Source organism: Patella vulgata, chromosome 6 (assembly GCF_932274485.2).
Source record: "Patella vulgata chromosome 6, xgPatVulg1.2, whole genome shotgun sequence".
Classification (NCBI taxonomy): domain Eukaryota; kingdom Metazoa; phylum Mollusca; class Gastropoda; family Patellidae; genus Patella; species Patella vulgata.
The window spans coordinates 60,223,418-60,246,918 of record NC_065884.2 but is presented as its reverse complement, the minus strand read 5'-3'; the positions used below and the strand labels follow the sequence as shown (position 1 = coordinate 60,246,918).

General features: G+C 36.8%; 2 protein-coding genes and 1 long non-coding RNA gene across 3 annotated transcripts in view; 1 reads left to right on the top strand and 2 right to left on the bottom strand.

Moving 5' to 3' along the window:
- LOC130013148 (xanthine dehydrogenase/oxidase-like) overlaps positions 1-23,501 on the top strand; it is a 251,682-nt gene that overhangs the window by 130,376 nt on the left and 97,805 nt on the right. The window lies entirely within an intron of this gene.
- LOC130013165 (uncharacterized) lies at positions 3,433-16,189 on the bottom strand. Its single transcript, XM_056101831.1, has 13 exons — positions 16,122-16,189; positions 15,424-15,529; positions 14,580-14,750; positions 11,305-11,479; positions 10,656-10,703; positions 9,883-9,967; positions 9,325-9,482; positions 8,824-8,914; positions 8,138-8,212; positions 7,125-7,151; positions 5,274-5,358; positions 4,689-4,792; positions 3,433-3,703 (listed from the first exon to the last, which is right to left on the bottom strand). Exons 1-13 carry the CDS (start codon positions 16,168-16,170, stop codon positions 3,492-3,494), a joined length of 1,386 nt encoding a protein of 461 aa, XP_055957806.1. The 5' UTR covers positions 16,171-16,189; the 3' UTR covers positions 3,433-3,491.
- On the bottom strand, positions 19,082-22,802 carry LOC126824534 (uncharacterized). Its single transcript, XR_007681554.2, has 4 exons — positions 22,671-22,802; positions 21,488-21,642; positions 20,488-20,559; positions 19,082-19,157 (listed from the first exon to the last, which is right to left on the bottom strand). It is a non-coding gene; the product is annotated as an uncharacterized LOC126824534 (long non-coding RNA).

Here is a 23,501-nt window from a genome sequence, read left to right as displayed (position 1 = left end):
TTATAAGTTAATAAAAAGTGAATTTCAAATATATTTGAGTTGGGTCTTGAGTTATGCCCCCATCCTGCACAAATGACAATGGGAAACCACGTCGGAAAATCCCGACGAACTTTACCAGCCAATGCAGGGATCAAAATATGTAATACAGGTGTTTTTGGTGTAGGTTTTTATTTGTTTGGGGTAGGGGTGGGGGTCATCTAATTTATTATTTTGCCGTGATAAAATTAAACTGATGTTGTCTCCAGGATCTAAACGTATTTTTACATCTTTCCTAATACTAGAAAGGCAAGATTTTATTATTGAGATTGTACAATCATTATATTTACAGTATACTGGTGGACCGTCTCTCCAGTCAGTTTGGTATCAGAGACGCTGTAAATCCTATTTACAAAATCGATCGCAGAAAGTGTTAATAGGCAAAACAGTATCACCACCAGTACTGTTTAAACATGGTGTGCCACAAGGCTCTGTTTTGGGCCCACTGTTGTTTATGCTCTATTCTGCATCTGTATCTAACATCATTGACCGTCATTCCTGGATAAGCATGCATATGCAGATGACACTCAGATAATTGGAAGTTTCGGGATATCAGCATCTTTGCAGAAATTCGAAAACATAACTGCATGTACCAAATCGATTAAGTCATGGATGACCACTAATATGCTGAAACGTAATGACAAAACTGAGGCAGTTTTAAGAGGCACTAAACATCAGCGATCAAACATACATGAACAATCCATAACGATCGGAGACTCAGATATAGCTTTCTCTTATTTCTCCCGCGGAAATGCTTCCATCGAAAGTGGGCCCAACAGTTTAAGCCACTGAACTTACAATCGTTTTGAATAATGCCCATACGTCACTTACTATGGTAGCCTCCAAATTTAAGAATTATAATTTTAAAACGTTATACTGTAAAAATGCGGAAATTTAAAAGTTTCAATAATCTCGCTGATGGCCACAATATTTCCGATTTCAACCTGGTTGGTTTACATAGAGTAATGCTTCTTTAACCTCTTACTATAGACTTATTAATTCATTTACGAATGGAATTCTTTCCGCACAATTTAAACAAAACAATACGTGTTCACTCTTTTTTATACGCCCACATTTTCATGTGGACGTATATTGTCGTCGCCCCTGTCCGTCCGTCCACAATTGTTTGTGAACAGTCTACAGGTCACAACTTGTATCCGATTTCAACGAAACTTGAAATTTCGGTTTATCACCCTAAGATCTCGGTTCCTTTCGATATTGGCATGTATCGGACTGTAACTTCATGGATTATGGCCCCTGATTGTACGAAAAATCACGTTTTAAGCTTGTGAACACTGTAGAGGTCACAATTTTTATCCGATTTGGCTTAAACTTGAAATGTATGCTTATTGTCGTCGCCCCTGTCCACCCGTCCACAATTGTTTGTGAACAGTCTACAGGTCACAATTTTTATCCGATTTCAACGAAACTTGAAATATAGGTTTATCACCCTATGATCTCGGTTTCTTTTGATATTGGCATGTATCGGACTGTTACTTCATGGATTATGGCCCCTGATTGTACGAAAATCACGTTTTAAGCTTGTGAACACTGTAGAGGTCACAATTTTTTATCCGATTTGGTTTAAACTTGAAATGTATGCTTATAACCCAAAGATCTCGGTTCCTGTCGATGTTCGCGCATATCGGAACGTAACTTCCTGAATTATGGCCCCTGATTGTACGAAAAATCGCGTTTTTAGCTTGTGGACCCTATAGAGGTCATAATTTTTATCCGATTTAAAAAAACGTATTATTATATCACCGTTACACCCTCAGTACGACTGAGTTCGAATTTCGTGAAAATCGGCCCAAAACTGACAGACAAAATGGCCGCCATTCGTTTTCAAACAGCGTAAAAATATGGTATATCAAGGTTGTGGACCCTATAGAGGTCACAATTTTTATCCAATTTTGTTGAAACTTGAAATGTAAGTTTATAACCCAAAGATGTCAGATCCTTTCGATATTCGCGCATATCGGACCGTCAATTCCTGAATTATGGCCCCTGATTGTACGAAAAATCGCGTTTTTAGGTTTTGGACCCTATAGAGGTCATAATTTTTATCTGATTTAAAAAATCGTATTATTATATCACCGTTACACCCTAAGGACGGCTGAGTTCGAATTTCGTGAAAATCGGTCCAAAACTGACTGACAAAATGGCCGCCCCTCGTTCTCAAGTAGCGTAAACATATGGTATATCAAGGTTGTGGACCCTATAGAGGTCACAATTTTTATCCGATTTTGTTGAAACTTGAAATGTAAGTTTATAACGCAAAGATCTCGATTCCGGTCGATATTTGCGCATATCGAATTGTAATTTCCTGAATTATGGCCCTTGATTGTAGGAAAAATCATCTTTTTAGCTTGTTCTCTATCCATCTCACGAAAATGTGGGCGTATCCTGCCTGGCAGCCGCTTATTTATTAATATACTACATATACTCTGCCTGTTGTTTTAAATCTTTTATATGATTTTTACTTTATTTGTTTCTGTTTGATGACATTAGTGCCATACTAAATTACAGTTGAACAAAATGGGTCAGCCCTATTGAAAATATCTATTTCTTGGGAGGAAATATTCATACATTTAAAGCTCAATTACATTTATTATATAGAGAAAAAAACCAAAAGTTTAAATGATATTAGTATGTGGATGTGTCGGTCGTCATACTACATCAGTATATATGGCGTCATACTACTTTCAATGGGCTCATTTAACATTTTGATATCATATTGTTATGTGTTCATAATACATATAGGGTTTTAAACCAACCGTTAAGGATTTTCTTGTACATTGATTAGGCGAATGTCGGCCATTCCGGATTTTACGAATTTTTACCGCTGTCCGGTACGCAATATTTGGTAACCTTTTGGGATGTTATAAACGCAAAAATGCATAAAACGTTTTCTTGCAATTTTTTGATTGATTATATATCTTCAGTATGTGTAGATTCGGAAGCTGTATGATGTTACCCTGGCATCCTCGGGGATATTAAAATAACAGGTCTCCGGTTCGATCATACTGGTTTTCGCCGAGTTAGTACCCCGGAAGGTTCCAGTGTGGTTCCCCCTTCTCGATGTTATAGTAATGCCAGATTACAGTGTCTTCCCGACCGAGTTCAAACTAAACACGAAGGTCCCGTGTACATTTTGGCGTGCACGTCAAATAACCCTGGAAAATATTTCTCTCATAGGTCTTTAAACTCAATTTCATTTTATTACTGAAACGCCCAAACACGAACACTAATAGGCAGCCATCTTTAATTTTGTTTATTTCAGATTTGAAAGAAACATGTTATATTTATTGAAATGGTTAATAACTCTAAAGATATACAAATAATTTTAATTATTTTATTTTCATTTGTTTTATCCCAAATAAATTATTATGGGTAATCATTAAATTCTTAGCGTAATTTCAATTAATGTAACATTATACTCATGTACGTCTTGTTTATGCATTAACGGACGTTTTACAGACAAGCCGGCCGTTGGTTTTATTATCACATGGAGTATTCTTCCATTGGCCATTAGAAATAAAGAGTCTTGCACACTCTCCATCGGCGGCAACAGCACCCGTTCCTTGTCCAGAAGCCCATGGTGCGTACGTTGTAGTTTCTCCATCTTGCCACTCAAACTGATTACTTGCCGAACTGTACTTGTATGCTGAATAAAAATAATCGAGCAATTATTTCCAATGTCCAAAATAACCTCATTTACATACATAGAGAGATTCTGACGTAATATTTGGTCGTTTGGGGTGCATGTTAAACCCATCGTGATATATAATAATAAATTTTATTCGTACACTAAGTACCATAAATATAAAACTAGGTTCTCGATTAATACATAATTGATTAATTATTTCATTTAAGTTTATATATTCAGATGGTGAACAATCTCTTAAATCTATGTATTCTCGAATAGCATTTCCTATTCTCTTATCATTTTCCTTCCAGGAACTTTTATCGTGACATTTATTTACAATATTTAACAATGACTTACGTTCTAAATTTTATTTTGTTATATTATAATAATATGACAAGTAATTGATATTGTTGCACATAGTAGACTGAGTTCTCAGCAACACAGTACGTCCACATATTTGAAGACATAAATTACTGCTAGTATAATAGACTATGATAATACTTTTTAAAACGTTTATGAAGCTGAGTTTCAATTGAGAAGTCTTGGTATATAACATTCAATATTCTATTGTGTGTTCTTGGGGAAATGTTGAATGCTTTCCTAATCTGTTTTCTCCAAACTACGTAAAAGCTCTCTGATGCCCTTTGTGAAAAATCCCATAGTTGGCTCCCATACAGTGATTTTATCACTTCGTGTCAAATCATTAAGCGGCTGTACTAATTTCAAACATATTAGCATTAGACTATTGTTTGATGCTTTGCACTCCATTTGGCTATAATTCAGATAATGGTCTTTTGTGGCGTCTTCGGTTTACACAATTGTTTGTTGTATTACAAGATCAAATATTAATAGAGTAAGGGAAGTTTTAATATTGCTATTAACAAAACCGAACTTCATCCTTGTTCTCAAGTGAAGAGTGGCAACAATAAGGGGCTGCAATTCAAGTGTAGCTCTTTATAGATGCATTCAGCCGGTTAAATTAAGGAAACAACACAGTTCTTACCAAGTAATACGGCACCATTCTTTTTTGGGTTAAAGTCAGACACAAATGTTCTGACTGCTTCGTTTTCTTCCGCATTTTCGATGGAGAGAATTGACATGAATTCACTGAAATTAATTTTGAAAGCATATCTAAGAAACTATTCAATTTAGTTAAACAGGAATTCCATTTGGTTACAATATTATGTTTTATAATGTTTTGCAAATTTTTAAATTATCTCTTTGTCGACATATCGTCATCGGTATTGGCTATTCTTTCGCAACTCACTAGCGCAACTTGGAATGATGGGGAATTCGCGAAATAATAGTAATCTGGAATTATTAATATATATTATCAATATAACAGCTTAATATACTAAGAATGCATTATTTGCTCGTGTCCGCTGGAATTGGAGTCCGCTATAACTTGTATGACGAATCTTAAAACTCAAATTTTGCGTAAAATTGGGTAGCTGTGTATATTTAATTATGTATTGAATTATCATTATGTACACATTTATGTATTAGATTGTGCATTAAACTGTGTAGTATTACTATATTCGCTCGGTTTAACAAAACTGTGGAAATTAATGTGATAAATTTGACTTACCCGCTACAAAACTCCCCTGCTTCTGTATACGATTTCACAGTTACATCCTCGAATAAATAACAGCTATTGCCGATATGTTTCCAACCTAAATACAAAATTGGTGCAAATCAACCGCAATAGTAAACATTTAGTTGATGAAAGAGGTTATTCGCAACCACAGAAGGGTTATTGGTAGGATTGGGCAACTTTTAGTGGGACAATCTATATACTAGACAAGCACAAGGGTTAAGTTTAAGAATTTGAGACGGATTAATAGAAGCTTTATAGCTTGTTTCTGAAGACAAATAATTTATTATGTATTGTATATATACTAAGCAGCAAACGAAACGCCAGGTTGGTATGTTACTCTGAATAAACGCATTGCATAAAACTTGTCAAATGTTTTTATTGTATATTTGTGACCACATCTCCAACTTTACCTGAGCAATAAGGCTCCTTCCCAAACACAGAATTGAACCCAGGAAATGTTCTCAAAAACGCAACCTGACTTCTGAGATGGTAATGTGTTCTCCATGTTCACCGGGACCAGCCCTATAAAATACACCCCCATACCCGGTTGAATCATTCACACTTCAACGTCAGCAGCATGCCACAACTCACGACAGCTCAGAAGAATCAGGCGCGTGGAAGACTCGACCTCGACACTGGCCACACTGCCCAAGCCATTGCCAATCACTTCCAGGTCAATGTTCGGACCATCTACAGTATTCAGCAACGCTTTCGGGCCACAGACACCACGGAGGATCGCCCCCCCCCCCCCCCAGCTGGTAGACCAAGGATTACCACAAGGCGACAAGACCGCCATGTTGTGCGACAGCACGTGAAGAATCCCTTCACACAGGCAGACAGTGAGAACACACGGAAGACCCATCGGTATCGATACAGTGCGCCGACGTCTCACCAAAGAGAACATCCATTGCCGTAGACCTTACCGTTGACCGATCCTCACCCCTTGCCATCGACGTGGACGCCTACAGTTTGCCAAACAACACCAGGACTGGCGACACATGGTTTGGGGGTGGAATCGGAATGAACCAGGGAGTGGGTCCTGTGGTGTTCCAAAATCTTGGTCCAGGGAGAGGAACCGGCATCACAGCAGTGAGCTACATTGATCAAATTCTCAGACCCCACGTCATACCACATTTCGCACGTCATCGAAACAATGTTTTCCAGCATGACAACGCCCGTGCCCACACCGCAAGAGGGACTTTCTACGGCAGAACGGTGTCAAAGTCAAACGCGATTGAACATCTTTGGGATGAAATTCAGATGAGACTTAATAGCGTAGTACCGAGACAAACACAGTCGATGGATTGCGCCAGGCTTTTCTGAGAGTGTGGCTCCAGGTGCCAATGGCGTTCATCATTCGTCTGGTCCACTCCATATACAGACGCTGCGCTGCTGTTATTGACACTCGCGGTTGACACACCAGATACTGATGTATAGACTGTGTACTGACTATAAATCTTCTCGTAATGTCTTGAAATTGTGATGAATTAATCACTAATGTGTCAACATACTGTTCACAAAAAATTGCTTTGATCCATTTAGTAAGTCCTTTTCTAGAATTATTTGATTAAAGTGCCTCTCTGATTTTGAAATCGTACTGACGTTTTGTTTTTGTTTGCTGTTTAGTATCTATAGTATGTTATTTTATGTTTTAACAATAAATACTGTTTAAATCAAGTTTAAAAAAACTGGCGGATGATTTATATTATAGAGAATTCCCTATATTATAGAATACACATTTTGTACACAAGTATGCTTATTTCCGATAATATATATCAAACTGATATCTTTGATATAAACATATAGATGTATATACAGCTTTTAATGTTTTAAAATGATTACCTGTTCGGCAAGGTGTTGTGGCATAATCTGTAAATATTAATAAGCAGTCATTTAGTAGTAGCATTTAAAGTCATAAATTTCACAAACATTATTCAATTGACATCCCATACCCATATTCTTATTTTTAAAATGACAACATTTCAGATTCATATTCTTATCAAACGGACACAAGTATTACGAGTTTAAACAATTTCACTCTTCACTGATTTACCGGCCCTTGCCGCAAGAGGGAAGTGTCCAAAATGTATTGTCTAAAACACTGGAGGACAGTAATTAGATAATGCCTAATGGGGAGCAAGCTGTGTCATTTGTTAGTGAGATACCCTCCTAAGTTAAAGGTAAAAGAAAATAGAAGTTTATGTTCTTTGTCAATAGGACCCCCCCCCCCTCAATACAGTGGAAGTAATACTTACAGCTATACGCAAGAAGGTAAATCAGAGCAAAATTAACTACTACAGATAACCAATTCTGAATCCTAATTTAATTTGAAAAATTGATTATTCAATCTAATAAACATATATTCCTTATAGTCATCGTTGAGTTTATGAAACATTTTCGACATCTGTTAGAATTAGCCAAGGAATTGGTATCATTTGTCATCTGTATATCAATGAACAATAACTTGCTTTCGAACAATATCACCCAAGTCCATTAATATAGGGTCAAGGGCCGAGTCTTGCGGTACACCATATTGTAAAACTTAATTCAGAAAGACAATGACTATGTACAACAATACCCTGTGTCCTAATAAAATAACCTTCTAAAAGTTTCGGTACTCAAAACTAAGTCAAAGACGGTTTAATTGAATATAATGATCAATGGTATCAAAAGATGCTACAAAATACATTAGCATTTTAAATAATAATAATAGGGTTATCGAGTGAAAGTAAAATATCATTAAAGAGAAACTGTCTATTCATGACTGTGTTAAACATCTGACACCAATGTTCTTATCATGTCTCTATATTTCTTCCTTTCTTATTGTTTTTATAGTTATATGGAAGTAGACTTACCGAAAAGACAAATAGCTCCATTTTTGCTGCCTGACGTCCTGCTTATTGGGTTGTAATAATTGTCGAACTGCATCTCTAAAAACAGTTTGGCAAAATACTATTAAAGGTCCAGCAATAGTTAATTGGCTACGGGAGCAAAGCTGTGAAGTGGTAACGTATTCATTTTAACGTTAAATCTCCAAGAACAACATTTTTTGTAACATAGAATATTAGTGGAAGTACATATCTCAAGGCTTAACCACGGGGGAACGCATTCGCAATCATCTGCACGTGATACGAATTCTTATTCCTAATATTAAGTATTTCTACCAGTAATAGCAGTATCACAACAGTAGTAAAATACACCGAAAAGTACTTCTGGCAATAGTGAAACAGTAGCAAAGTAACATGTATTACTTTAGAGGGCCTTGCTACATTGGAAATATCATAGTTAAAAAGGGAGCCGCGGTGGCTCAGTAAGGCGTTGGCTCGTTAACCTGGAGCCCCCCAGGTTCCATCCCCGGTGTTGGCCGAGAAGGTCCATGGGATTTTTCGGCGTGGTGCCCCCCTTGACGTTCTGGTAAATTAACATTGAGTGTTGGACTTCCAAATAAGAGTAGTCTGTAGCGTTGCTGTCCAGGCGAAATTTTCTCTTTAGTACATTACAAGGTGTATACAATCCTTCATTAGTTTAAATGTCTACATACCCATGAAAGTTTTCGAACTGTCACCTACTTCATCAACCCAATAATCTTTCTTTGTTTCTCCAAATCTATAAATATGACTTCTTATTTCACGCTGCAAACATTCAAAGACAATAAATATATATTTAAAAGTGGAAAAAGTTATTTTTATCGAATTTTATATTTGACTAGCAGGATACCCGGCTTCGCTCGGGGGTCATAACTCCGAAACCGGAAGTGGTAGACTAACGCCACCTGGCTTATGTTACTCCCCGGTCCGAGCTACCCCTATACCCCAAATTTCAGACTCGGGGCAGACCTAGTGTAGCCGCCAACCCCGAACAGACAGACAGACAGACAAACAGACAGACAAACGACATTCACAAATATTAGTATAGAAGATTGATAGATAAAGTCTTGGATTACGATAAACAATTTCACCAGTTTAAACCCCGATAAAATAAATGCCCCGTAAGAAAAGGTTGGTTCAACTTGAAATATTTATGCGTAATCTATGCTACTTACTTGGCTGCCAAGATCGGGTATTGGTGCCAAAATTCCTCCCATTTTATAGCAGAGATATTTCGATTTGATATAACTGTCAGACTTGTTGATTACAGCATAACATTTCCCTCCACTTCCTATACGATATCCGGCATTGTTTGTTCCACATGGTTGTGGCACTGGAAATATAAGAATAAAACAATCTGTTTAATGAAAATAATCTAAAATCTACTTCTCCGATCTACAAACTTCCAATTACGTGTATCCTGGGTGTATCTTTAAATGAAATACTAGTATCCCGGATGTTTCGATGTCTCTTTAGATGAAATACTAGTATCCTGGGTGTATCTTTAGATGAAATATTAGTATCCCAGATGTTTCGATGTATCTATAGATCAAATACTAGTATCTCGGATGTTTCGATGTCTCTTTAGATGAAATACTAGTATCCTGGGTGTATCTTTAGATGAAATACTAGTATCCCGGATGTTTAGACGTATCTTTTAATCACTTATTGTACTTAAGATCACAGGTATGAGAAGATATGTACCAATTATTTAAACCACCTCACCAACCTACCTTTGTCAGAATCAAATGTGTGACAAGTCTGAGTCAGCTCGGGAGCTGTAATCAGCAGTTCCGCTGGATCAACAGCACCACGTCCCTGTAAACACACGTCTTCAAATATTTATAAATTTCTACAAAGAATGCTTTCAAGAATATTATGGCAATATTAAAACAGTATTGCCTTATATATTTAAGCACCCTCGGTTAACAGCGATTCTTTAACTGCTCTAAAATCGAAAGTCCGATTCATGCATTTAAAAGGGAGACCACTCTTTACAGTTTTAAATGATTTATATTATTTCCATCTTATCTTTAAGCATATTATATATTGATTAATCACGTGGGTAGTCAATTTAAATTTGGAAACTTTTGTAATGGGGACAGGCCTACTCTCCATCGCATTACTACTGCCAGGGATTCAATCAGCGCACAAGTTTAGTGTCGAGTGGACCTCGGTTTTGCCTCCCCATCCGAACGAAAAGACGATGTTACTTTCCAGGTCCGCCCATCCTCCGCCTATGACAAGGGGTAAGTAGGCTGAAATATCACGAGACCACTTGGTTAGTCTACAGGGCCATACACAATAGAGCAATCGTGGCCCCGTTTGGATTTACAATCTTCTTCAACGTGGTATTCAAAATGACACCAAATTCGTACAAAACACAATTTTTAAGATACACTCTAAAAAACGTTTCAACAATGGGTGTAAAATATATGTCATCTTGTCAGACATTAGCAACGTTTTGCCAGTAGTCGATTGTGGAAGAGATAAAGTGGATAATTACATCAATCTCAGCTGGTACACAAGGTGTTGATGGCGGAGTTATTGGATCCTGAAATAAACAACATTAATTTTGTTATTAAAAACTTTACTAAAGTAGTAAAGAACTGGACCAGCGATTAGACCACAGGATAGTGTCACTGGTTTATGTAGCTGCTTTGACATTGTGTATCTTTGTTTATTTGGGCGCTGAAGCTATGGTACCCTTGCAACTGAAATGGGGTTTAACGTCCTGTTGTTCTGCACCGACTTGGCTAATGAAGGTGGACATACTCCATAAAGTGTGCTATGAGGCAAATGTTGCTCGGACTGCGGCGCTTCGGCCTACTCTTACATCGAATTCCAACTGTCCCTGGATCTTTTACGTTTAAGCCAATGTGTACCCGGTCCTCGGGGTTTTGTACTATCCAAAGGACTTCTCAGGCCCTCCATCCTGCACCACTGACAAAGGGAAACCATGCTGGAAAATCCTGATGAACTTTCGTGGCCGACACCGGGAGAGAACCCGCGACCTCGAGAAAGGCGAGCCAACCATCGTGGCTCTCGGAATACTGCTGCGTGCTTTCTGTTTGGCCGCTGAGGGGCATAATAGTGTCACATCGTTTGTCTGGAGCTGTACGATAGTATTACATGTTTACATAATTAAAACCTACCGGCGATTTGGGAGTAACTTTATACGGTCCATTGACGTAGGCGTCTTTGAAACAATCTATAGGATCGGTACCACCATCATTACGTTTAATTCGTATGCTTGGACATTTGGAAGCAGGACACTCTTCCTCGGAATTTTGTCTTGCTTCTGTTCCATCAAACCGGAGGAAAAATAACCTAAAATATTGTATGAAACATTGTGAATATTAGTATTAAAGTCAAAATTAGTAAACAGTCTTCGCTCCTTGAAATATCGTCTAAATAGGAAATCGCTACACACCCTATATTCTTCCTTCATTCTGTCACACTTTGATTATGCCGATGTTATCTGCGACGGGTGCACTGACTACTTATGTAATAATCTTGAATAGCTTCAGCTTGACGCACTACGCACTATTTGTGGGGCAGTTAAGGGTACTAGCCATGCTTCCCTCTACGCAGAAACTGGGTTTATTCCACTCAAAGAAAGACGAAATCGACATAAATTAAAACTACTTTACAAAATCATCAATAACCTAACCCCTCCTTATCTTAAGAATCTCATAAATCTAGAACCTGCAAACAAATATTCCCTTCGTAACGAAGACAAATTAAAAGTAACTCGCTGTCGTACTGAAATTTTTGCTATATCATTTATCCCATCCAGTATAAGGGAATGGAATAAACTCAGTACCCCTGCGAGGAATTCTAGATCTCTTAAAATTTTCTCCGATCATCTATCGAAATCTGATATCAAAGTTCCTTCGATTTATTATAACGGTCAGCGGAAACCTCAAATAATCCATTGTAAATTACGACTTCGTTGCTCTGACCTGCAGGGTCACAAATTCCTACGACATATTGCCAACAGTCCCGCATGCCTCTACGGTCATATATTTGAAGATCCCGATCATTACCTCCTGCGATGTTCCTTACATTCAATTGCACGAACAGAAACCATAGACAAATTACAACATGATTTTAAAAATATAAACTGTCTGTTATTCGGCTCAACAGCCTACAATCTTGATGTTAATTCTAATATTTTTATTCAGGTCCATAAATTTATAAATATATCAAACAGATTCTAATCTCATCTCGATCAAATAATATTTTATCTTCTCTTTTATGTATGTATAGTCTCTCTAATGCTGATTATTATTACAAGATTCTTACTGTGGTTGCATATGTATAATTATTAACTACTCTATATTCTGTACATTCTCATCCATTTTATTATATCTATATAATATGTATGCGTTTGCTAATTTTAACTATGTATATATGTTACAGTTAATATGTATAATCAGGGAATATGTATAATCCCTGAAAATTTCAGTGATTATGTATATTCCCTGATTCACCCAGTGAGTATGTATATTCCCTGAAATTTTCAGGGATTATACATATTCCCTGATAAAAGTCAGCAAATATTATACATATTCCCTGAATGCTTATAAATGAGATACCAACACAGTTTACAGTTGTTTTCTTTATCTATTATATCTTAACAACATGTTACCACATACACAAATGCATGCATCAAACATATGCATGTATGAAACATAGTTTATAATAAATGTTCTTATTTTGATATAATTTTTAACATTATGTGATCAAAGAACTACCTTTAATCATGGCTATTTTAATACGTAGAGAAGGATGAGTTTTCTTACCAATTGGTGCATACCTGAAGTGATCTCTGTTTGTTGTGATGACAATGTTTGCTACTAGTGTTTGTTTAGTGCTTTAAACAATCACTATTGTTAGTGTTTGTTTACATAACAATTAGTGTTGTTGTTAAACTGTTTCATTCTAGATTGTTTGTTTAAAGAAGGGGATTAATGCGTAAACAGGTGTTTTCTGCTTTCATAACATACCATTTACTGCTGCTTAATGAAGTTAATGATATAAAAGACATATCTGTGTGTGGATCCTCATCTTGTCTACGATATCACCTTAGGTGGAAGTGGACGTAAAACCCCAGAAACGAACGAACGTGGATCCTCACACGATATCACCTTAGGTGGAAGTGGACGTAAAACCCCAGAAACGAACGAACGAAAAGTGGATCCTCACTATTTCCAAAATGGATTCAGATAGAGAGGTACAGTTTAGAGATCAACTGTATCAGATGCACACTGTCAACAAGCGCGTCCTCATTCCCAAAGATGATTACCAGAAGATCGTTAGTGAGTTGCTTGATGCTAATTCTTCAAGCAAGAAGTCTCCACACCAGTACTACTTACTAAACAAGTATGAAGTTCTTGAATGTGGTGACGTGAAGAAGCTGATTCGCAAGAGAGATGGTAGTGAAGAACCCTTTTTGTATTAATAATAAATATGTATATACAAATTATCTAGGGAGAGGGGTTTTACATAGGCTAAGCCTGTTCCCCAATCCCATTCAGTCAACCTGAATAAAAAATATGGTTTAAAAAAAAAAAATTAAAGTCACGCTTTCGGTTTTTTTAATTTGTAATGTTACTTGCCAAAATGTACTTCGAAATATAATAATTTGCCTCAAAACAGGTAGGTATGGAAATAAAACTCATAATTTTCGTCTCCCCAATATTTAAGTGGGCCACTGGCCACTGCTTGGATATTAAACGGGCATTATGTAAGATTAGATTAAGAGCTGACAACTCTCGCTATAATAGTTAAAAATAGATAATGAAAACAGAAAATACTGAATATTTCAGCCAAATTGCTTCACTCTGAACCAAGATATGAACGATTCAATTTTCGGCTAGCCTCGATCATCATTACTAATGTTGGTTCTATAATATATATATGTCTCATTCGTATTTATTGATTCGGTTGTTTTAGTGTAACAAGTGTAACCGAAGTTCGGTTATTTGATCCAATTTTTCAACTGACCTACTCAAAATATTTAGCACATTTTCCCAGTATACTGTTTATTTTCTAACTATGCATATGATATACGATGACAAAATAATTTTTAAACTGATATATTGTCGGAAATAGCAAATTCCGCATCGATTATTTTAAAGGGTATTCACACGTTAATGCGGCTTGATCAATAGTTAGTTAATGTCCACTCGACCCAAACTGGGTTATTTCAATAATTGGCTTGCGCGTAGGGGTCTTTAGCAGTGGGAGGAAACCGGAGTACCCGGACAGGTTGGACAGGCGACCCTACTCCTTGTCACATACAACCAGGGAATCGAAACCACACCAGTTGAGGAAATCCACGAGGTTGAACCGACACTACACATTGAAAGTAGATATATATGCCGTTTAGTCTAATCTATGAAAATTGTTCATAGGTACATACCCGCGAGAATTGTCCCAGAAATAAGCTCTACCGGTTGTGTCTGCCTCAAGGTCCGACATACTGTCAACAGATATTGGGAGATTTTTGGTATCAATTGTGGGGTTGCTTCCAGTTATAGTAAAATCGGTAGTTCCTTTTGGAAAACAAAGTGCCAGACGAATATATGATCCACTGAAATAACAATCAGATATGGGAATTTAAAAATATGTTAAAATTAAAGTATCAATGTAAATGTAATGCTATGAGCTCCACTCTATTAAAAGAAATACAAAATGAAATGGAATGGGGTTTAACGTCCTACTGTTCTGTCCCAACTAGGCTAATGAAGCCGGGCATACGTCAATAATATATTGAAGCATTTTGGCAGAAAAAACCAACAAAATGGTTATCATTGAAGAACAAACATCGGCCAATATATGACACGTCACACGTGTGGCAGCTTAACGTATCACTGTAAAGTTATTAAAGAGGTTTGCAGTGAAGTTATATATTGTAGCCTGAACCCTATAGTTATATTCTTAAATTGGGTTACCTCCCATAGTTCAGTAAACAATAAGCGCACTAGCGAAGAAATACAGGTTTGTTTGTTTCTCCCCTCACAGATGTAACCGATTCTTATCTCCTCCACTGCTTGTAACTGTTGTGCTAAATATTATCTTACCCCCTCTACCCCGCATTGTTGTGCTAAACATTATTTTATATTGTCAGAAGGTGTTTGGGTTGATTCACATGAATTACCCCCCCCCCCCCGCCCCCGCCCCGCAGGTTTTGGAGACACATGATGCTAAGGCATCCGCATGAATACATAACAGTATAAAGCAATGCCCACAACGATAGTACTTACATTGCTAAATTATTGACTTTTACGGTTACATCAGTTGGATTGGTACCATTAAACATAGCAACATAGCCTTTGTTTTGCATAGAAAGATACTCTATACTCTTATCACCTGCATAAAAAAATATGATATGTTTATTAAAAACATCGGTTATCGCGTGCACGAGGATTTCAAAACGGGGGGGGGGGTGTATATCAACGGAAATTTGAGGAATATTGATTTCTCGTAACCCCAATTCTTCACACTAAATTGGAAAAACATCCATATAAACCAACTGTTGACGAACCGACGGGCCGAAAGGGTGATGGCATGATAAGAAACTCAAATATGGGCGAATACAAGTGTTGGTCTTTTAGCAATAAGAAAGGGTATGTCATAAGTTTTATTTATTGCTTTAGTCAAAACAGAAATGAAATGAAATGGGGTTTAACGTCCTTCTGTTCTGCTCCGATTACTCTAATGAAGACGGACATACGCTATGCGGGGAAATTTTTCCCAGGCAGCGACACTATGTCCTACTCTTATATCGAATTCCAACTGTCAAGGGATCTTTAACGTAGGAAAATCCCGATGAACTTTTTCGGGCAAAGCAGGGATCGAACATGCGACCTCTAGGCTAGCTAGCCAGCGCGTCTTACCCTCTCAGGCACTGTGGCTCCTAGTCAAGACAATATTCTACTTACAAAACACAAATTTTTCTTACCACGTAGAGCAAACGGACTGTCAGTTACATCATCTCTTACCATATACATTGGGTAATCAGTGCGTTTTGGCGACTTGAATACCCCATCGGAACCTTTAAAGAGTATCTGAATAATTTTAAATAAATGAAATTTAATGTAACAATATCAAAATGATTATCTGTGATAATTTTTAAATTGAAAGAGGCTATTCGAAACCGCACTAGGGTTTAGGTCGGGTTAGGTTGCCAAGATAGTATGACCAACCAACGCTCAATTTCAACCTAGTTTAGAAAGCAATGTCTTTTCGTGCATGGGGGTAGGGTGGGGGTGGTTAGCACGTGTGTGCTGTATCATAAGGCCTGTCATTGAGTCAACTGGCGTGGTTTCGAATCCCAGATTGTACGTGACAAGGAGTAGGGTCGCCTGTCCAACCTCGTGGGTTTTCTCCGGGTCCTCCTGGTTCCTCCCACTGCTAAAGACCCCTACGCGCATGCGAATTATAGAAATAAAATTGAACCATGCGTTAGTCCCGAAATGACCTAGTACATGTCGAGTGGACGTTAAGCTCCATTTCTCTCTCTCACTTTTCGTGCACAAAAACTCTTTATATCTAAAGGATTTCATACCAAGGTCACACATGCTGCTGCGGAGCCCCACAGTTTGTAGGTTCTATACTTGTTTTCATTCATTCATTAAAGATACATCTGAAGCCTAAATTAAGACTTGCAATAATCAGATTTAGCTCTTGCATAATGCATGTTTAATTCATTGAAGCCTTACCTTTGAATATTCATGAGGACAAACAGACATCTGATAATTTTGGTTATAGTAACAATCATAATCCAAGAAAAATGGCGTTTTTCTCACGAACTGTACGTTTGCTATACCAGAGATGGAACCATCATAATCTCTAAAACATGCTTGACGAAAGCCATCTTTTGGTTGATCGAAGAATGGCATGGAACTATTTCCTGCAAACACTTTTAGTCCGTCAACCTGTAACAACAAATTATTTAATGATATCTTCTTACTCCTGGCTTCTTTAAATATCATCCAATAATCATATATATATAGAGAGAGAAATGGGGTTTAACGTCCACTCGACACAAACATGGTTCAATTTTATTTCAATAATTCGCTTGAGCGTAGGGGTCTTTAGCAGGGGGAGGAAACCGGAGGACCCGGAGAAAACCCACGAGATTGGACAGGCGGCCCTACTCATTGTTACGAAAACCGGGGAATCGAAACCCCGCCAGTTGACTCAATGACAGACCGTATGATACAGCGCGCGCACGTGCTAACCATTCAGCCATCCCCCCCGCAATAATCATATAAAAGACACGCAAATGAAATGAAATGGAGTTTAACGTCCTACTGTTCTGCTCTTCTGCTCCGAACTGGGCTAATGAAGACGGGCATACGCGATACAAGGTGCTATGGGGGAAATTTCGCCCGGACAGCGGCAGTACGACCTACTCTTATATCGAATTCCAACTGTCAAAGGATATTTTATGTGCACGCCAATGTGTACACGGGTCTCGGTTTTTCGTCCCATCCGAACGACTAGACAGCTGTCCGTGCCAGGTCCCCGTCCTGCATCACTGACAAGGGAGAACCACACCGGAAAATCTAGATGAACTTTCTCGGTCAATGCAGGGATCGAACACCCGACCTCCAGGCTAGCGAACCAGCGTCCATAAAAGACACGCAGGACTACAACAAAATATTGTCTGCGATATCACCTCGGTGGAAGCGGACGTAAAATACAACTAACTAACAACAACAACAAAATAGTTAGACCAAGAACGGATACCCAACCTTTATACGTCAACCATTTTTAATTTAACGCCTTTAATTTATATCTGCGGGTTGGCTGGAATAAAATCATATTTAAAATACAAGATAAACATAGATCAGGATCAGTTAATGGTAATGAAGTCCGTGCGGCTAATGGTCGTAATTTATTGATGTTAAAGGGTTTATGACTCTTCTTGGGATCTTACCGTCTTCATTAACAGTGTTGGAGCAGAACAGCAGGACGTTAAACCCCATTTCATTTCATTTCATTTCTTTGTGACTTAATATTTTAGAATTGAGTTTAACTCTTCACAGGTTCTTTATGAGTTCCCCATCTTAATTAGCTCAGTCGGAACAGAACAGTAGGACGTTAAAACCCATTTCATTTTATGTCACTTCATTATGAGTTAACAAGAATTAAGTTTAATTAAAGATATATTAATTATACGATCGTGTTTCCTCTAAAGATCTCCATTCCCAAACCTGATCTTGTATTTATCACACTGGCTATAAACACGTATAACTCAGCATTTCAATGAAATGAAATGAGGTTTAACGTCCTAATTTTCTGCATAGACAGACATACCGTGTCACAGAATCCAAAAACAACTCCTTCTACACCATTCTGTGGTAGGGACGGGTAGGGTAAATTTGTATTAAACCCTAGCGCTGCTGCTCGTCTTGTGGCATCTAAACCATATTCTGTCTCCCACGTACTATTCCACGTCCAATGATTAAACTTATCAAAATATGTGTTTTTCACGAGAATAACCCCAAAAATGAATTCGACACCAACCAATGGTAAATTACTGTAAATATAAATATACATTTTAGTAAGGGATATGTAAATAAAATGAACAGTTACGAAAATCGTCATATGTAGAATTTTACTTAATTCTCATTGTAACCTGGTTTTAGCCCCATACAAACCAAATCACCACTGTAGTCATCCTTTTTGCTTCTTCTCTGGTGGACAGTTCCTATATGAACGAAACGATATTTTGTTTCATTAGTATCGCAGCAATTTTGTATTCAACGGTGATTATTCTAGAAAAAACGGAAATTGTCATTATAACCGTTCTACTTACGGCAAGAAACGTGCAAAAGAACGTTCGAAGTTATGTGTGTGTCCATCCTTTCTATACTTTAATGGCAATCCAAGATTATCTGTTACGCCAATAATGACACTGTTTCGTACTTCTTGTGCAGTGTCCAATACACTTCTTGTCATAGCAACACCAACTGGGGCATCTGCAATACTATATAAACAAAACTTAACATTAACTAATACTTTGCAGTCTATGATCGCCCCCCCCCCCCAAAAAAAAATGGATCTTATACATAAAGAAACAAATTACAAGCCACCCCACAGGAAACGTAATGGCCTTGATTGATTTTTTTAAAATTATACCCATATAATGTCAAATCAGTTAATCGAATAAAAGACATTCTATGAAATTCGCTAAATGGAAATATATGCTATCCAGACGAAACTTTAAAAAATAACTCAATCCCGATATAGAATAAACTAATTCTGAATAGATAATATTAATTTGATCTGATCTAATTAAATAATAAAGTTGTCTTCCTTTCAAGTATGAGATTCTAATTATGATTCAAGATCCAAAAATATTTCAAATCTGACTGGAATCTTCTAACAAGAACGTAGCCCACGCGATTCCGTAGAGAATATCAATTATAAGAATAAAGCTGCTGAGGGTAAAACGTCCATTGTAGGCGTTTCTAATGCCAGCGATTCATAATAACAGCCCGTCTTCAATAGCCCAGCATAGGAGCAGAACAGTAGGACGTTAAACCCCATTTCATTTCATTTCATAATAACACATTAACATACTAATTACTATTTGTAACTCTTGGAGTTGACGACATCGTTGCTAAATCTACTGGCTAGTAAGAAAATGTGAACATTTGGTTCCTTTAATCATATTTTTTGATAATATAGCGCCAACAATTAAACTCAGCGAGCCGCTCTCGTACGCTTTACCTAAGTACAACTAATATAAAATTACAACACATTAATCCATAAAAGAAAGACATAAACAAAAAATGGAGAGCATTATTTAGTACACATGGTAACAGTCTGACCCAAACACGGCCAGAACCGTATTCAATCAGTTGTATATTTGATTAAAAAGTTCCGTTTTGAGATACTTGATCATCCAATTTCATTTTGTGAGTCTACTTTTACCGCGCGTAAGAAATAATATGTGTGTGTGTGTGTTACAAGGATGATCATTTAATTAACCTCGAAGAATTATATCTTTGATTTGTTATTTAGTGGAATGTTTATTTTGTTTTAAAGGATCTAAACCTCTAACACAATACTATGCTATTTGAAATAAAATTAAACATTTTATATTGGTTCATTTCAATCAATATTGATGTAGCCATCTTACATTGGAAATATTGGATAATTTTAAAATTAGTACATGATGTCATGTATTCTATGGTTTCGGGCGCCATTTGTAATGAACATATCCCACAAGACAATACGGAAGTAATTTAAAAGGTTCCACAGAATAGCGCTATACGCCCTTTAACGATTATAATTATGATAGAATTACTTACCTTGCGTGATCGTAGACAATTTTACCTCCCTTTGACCAAATATTTTCTCCTTTGTTTCTATAAACTGTTAGCCTGAAAGAAAGACGTGTTGTTATTCGAACCCTGGCATCGAAACCACTCATGTCTCCTTAACTCCACCTAAACTTCTTTCGATAATATTAAGTAGGCTTAAGCCCTGGCAATAGTTATTTATATATGTATGTATTTGGAACATAAATACACACATAACGGGGACGAGTTTGACAACTTTGAGATAATATTTACACGTAATCAACCAGGCATTGTGGAACTGGGCTAAGGTTACATGCTTGAGGCATATGTTTAAACGTAATACTGATGATTATCTAAATGAATTATTCAGTTTATGATAATTAACTCGGGGTATAAATTTAGTAAAATTGAGAATAAATCGTGCATGATAGGTTCAACGAAGATTGACAACATTTCCATTATAACGGTTTTAAGAATAACTGGTGGAGTTTTAAAACTCATTACGGCTCTATTTTAATAAATATCCATTATGGGAGATAAGATAAAGAGCATACAGTTCAAAACTTGATAAAGTAAAGGCAATTTGCTGAAAATTTCAGTCAAATTGATCCACTATGAACCGAGAATTAAGCGATTGAAATTTCGGCCTAGCCTCGATCATCATTACTCAAATCTTTACGATAAAAAACATAGTCTGAGCATCCATTTCATGATTAGTGTTTTATTATGAATGTCATAAATGTCCCTTACATTTTTCATGAAAATGTTTTTTGTTCAATAGATGATGAATGTCAGAATCGTGGAAATTTCTGATTTGCGCTACAATAGTGATTTGACATCCGGATCAAATTTCATGACTCACTGAGCCACCGTGGCTACCCCCCCCCCCCCCTCCAACCACACCGGGAAGTGTTGAGCTCCGTGATTTGTGTACAAACGACCCCCAATAATCAGCCACATGTATCAACATTTTATTTAGCATGTTTCTGATAAGTAACATGTCCAATACCTTTTAATAATGCTTTCAGCTCGTGGTGATTTTTTATCTGGTACTTCCCTCGGATCGTATCTACTATTGGCAATAAGTCCATTCTCTGGTACCACTTCGCCAGTACTGTCATCGACTTGTCCAGTAGATATCAACCTATCAAACATCATACCACGCTGTAAAACATATGCTTTTACATAACATCCTATCAAACATCATACACACTGTAAAATATAGACTATTACGGGTAAACATAGGCTATGACAGGTAAACATGGTGGTAAAAACTAATGGTCTTACATGTAAACATATAGGATATTACAGGTAAACATAGGCTTTTACATGTAAACCTCTTACATGACAGTCTATGAAACACCATAACACACATATTCCTGAAGCAATGGCCGGAGAAATCCCTCTCTGGCCATTGCTGGATTAGCTTCTGAAACTTGCGCTTTTGAGGGAGTGTGTCTATTCTTCCCGTTCAATCAAATCTATCCAAAAGAACAGCAACATGATACCCCTTCGTTTAATCAGGGGTCTTCCCTAAAACTTTGGACAGTGATTTAAGGTATTAAAAACGGTGAAAGTGTTGTTCGTCTCAAAACAATATTGTTTACATTATATCCACAGAGTAAAAATCGTGTTGACAGTTGATAGCCTTGTTTGTCACACAATTAGTTTTTCTGCAATGTTCTGCTATGCACTGGTTAATTGGGCATAATAAAATCGTGAGTCATGACGTAACGTTATGTAAACATATTTGGTCCAATTTGGAGCTCTGTTTGGTATTGTTACGCAGTAAGCTATTGGTTGTTAATCGGACTATTGACCAGTCATAATTTAGAACAAGAATTTGCTTTGTTTACAGCAGTGAGTAGTGGGATTAGCTCTAATCAAACGAAACATTGCGAGGAGTATGCATAAAACACTGTCAAATATAGACTACTAAGGGTAAACATAGCCTATTACAGGTAATCATAGTGGTAAAAACTAATGGCCTCGCATGTAAACATATAGGATATTACAGGTAAACATAGGCTTTTACATGCAAACCTCTTACATAACATCATATCAAACATCATAACACACTGTAAATTATAGAGTATTACGGGTAAACATAGGCCGTTTACAGGTAAACATAGGCTACAAAAGGGGGTGTAATGTTCAAATATAAAGGACTTCAATAATTCCACAAAACTTACATCTTGGTTTGAATGCGCAACATTTCGATCAAATAGCGCAATTTTAGACAGTCTTGCTTGATCTTCAAACACCAGTCCTCGTTCTGCTTGACGTGCAGCTGATGTCGTTAGAGGCTTTTTAGAAAATAGTATATGAAAACCATTTCTCTAGAAACAAAAAAGGTTAATTCAATTAAGCAAAGTTTTTTTTCGAGCTTGAACCTGTGCGCAGTGCACCAAGTTTTCATTTTATTGGGAAAACAAAAACCATTTCGGGTTAATTCCAATATGAATCAATTATTCAGACCGTCAGATTGTATATTATTTAGTGTAACGGCCGATAAGCAAAAATATCTTAACGTAACAAGAAAATACTTAATTCTGATTATACTTAAATAAGTATCTAATTATGTTACTTAGTAATCTTGTTTAGTATAAATAAAAAAATAACTGACATCGAAACGTAACAAGAAAATACTTAATTCTGATTATACTTAAATAATATCTAATTATTTTACTTAGCAATCTTGTGTAGTATAAATAAATAATATTCACCTCAGCACCGGCTGCAACATTATTTGTTATTATGTTGTTAGGATGTGTTATCCAGTAGGTAGCTGGATGACTGGAAATAGTTAGTTAGTTATAGTTTATTACCATCATAATACAGTATATATATATATATCGAATAATGTGAAGTGAGAATTAAAACTGATACATGTACATGCTAAATATATCATGAAAGTTTTTACCAAATTTAAATATGAAACAAGATGGGTATAATAGCTGTGAATATAGCACAAATACAAGTGATAATGTTAACTGATTTAACTAATTAAAAACTCTAGGTGG

Coding starts and splice junctions, on each gene's coding strand:
- LOC130013165 (XM_056101831.1), bottom strand. CDS start 16,170: ATGTATATGGTAAGAGATGATGTAACTGACAGTCCGTTTGCTCTACGT. Junction 11,480..14,579: donor TTCTGGGACAATTCTCGCGG/GTATGTACCTAT, acceptor ACAATATTTTAG/GTTATTTTTCCTCCGGTTTG. Junction 10,704..11,304: donor AAGTTACTCCCAAATCGCCG/GTAGGTTTTAAT, acceptor TGTTTATTTCAG/GATCCAATAACTCCGCCATC.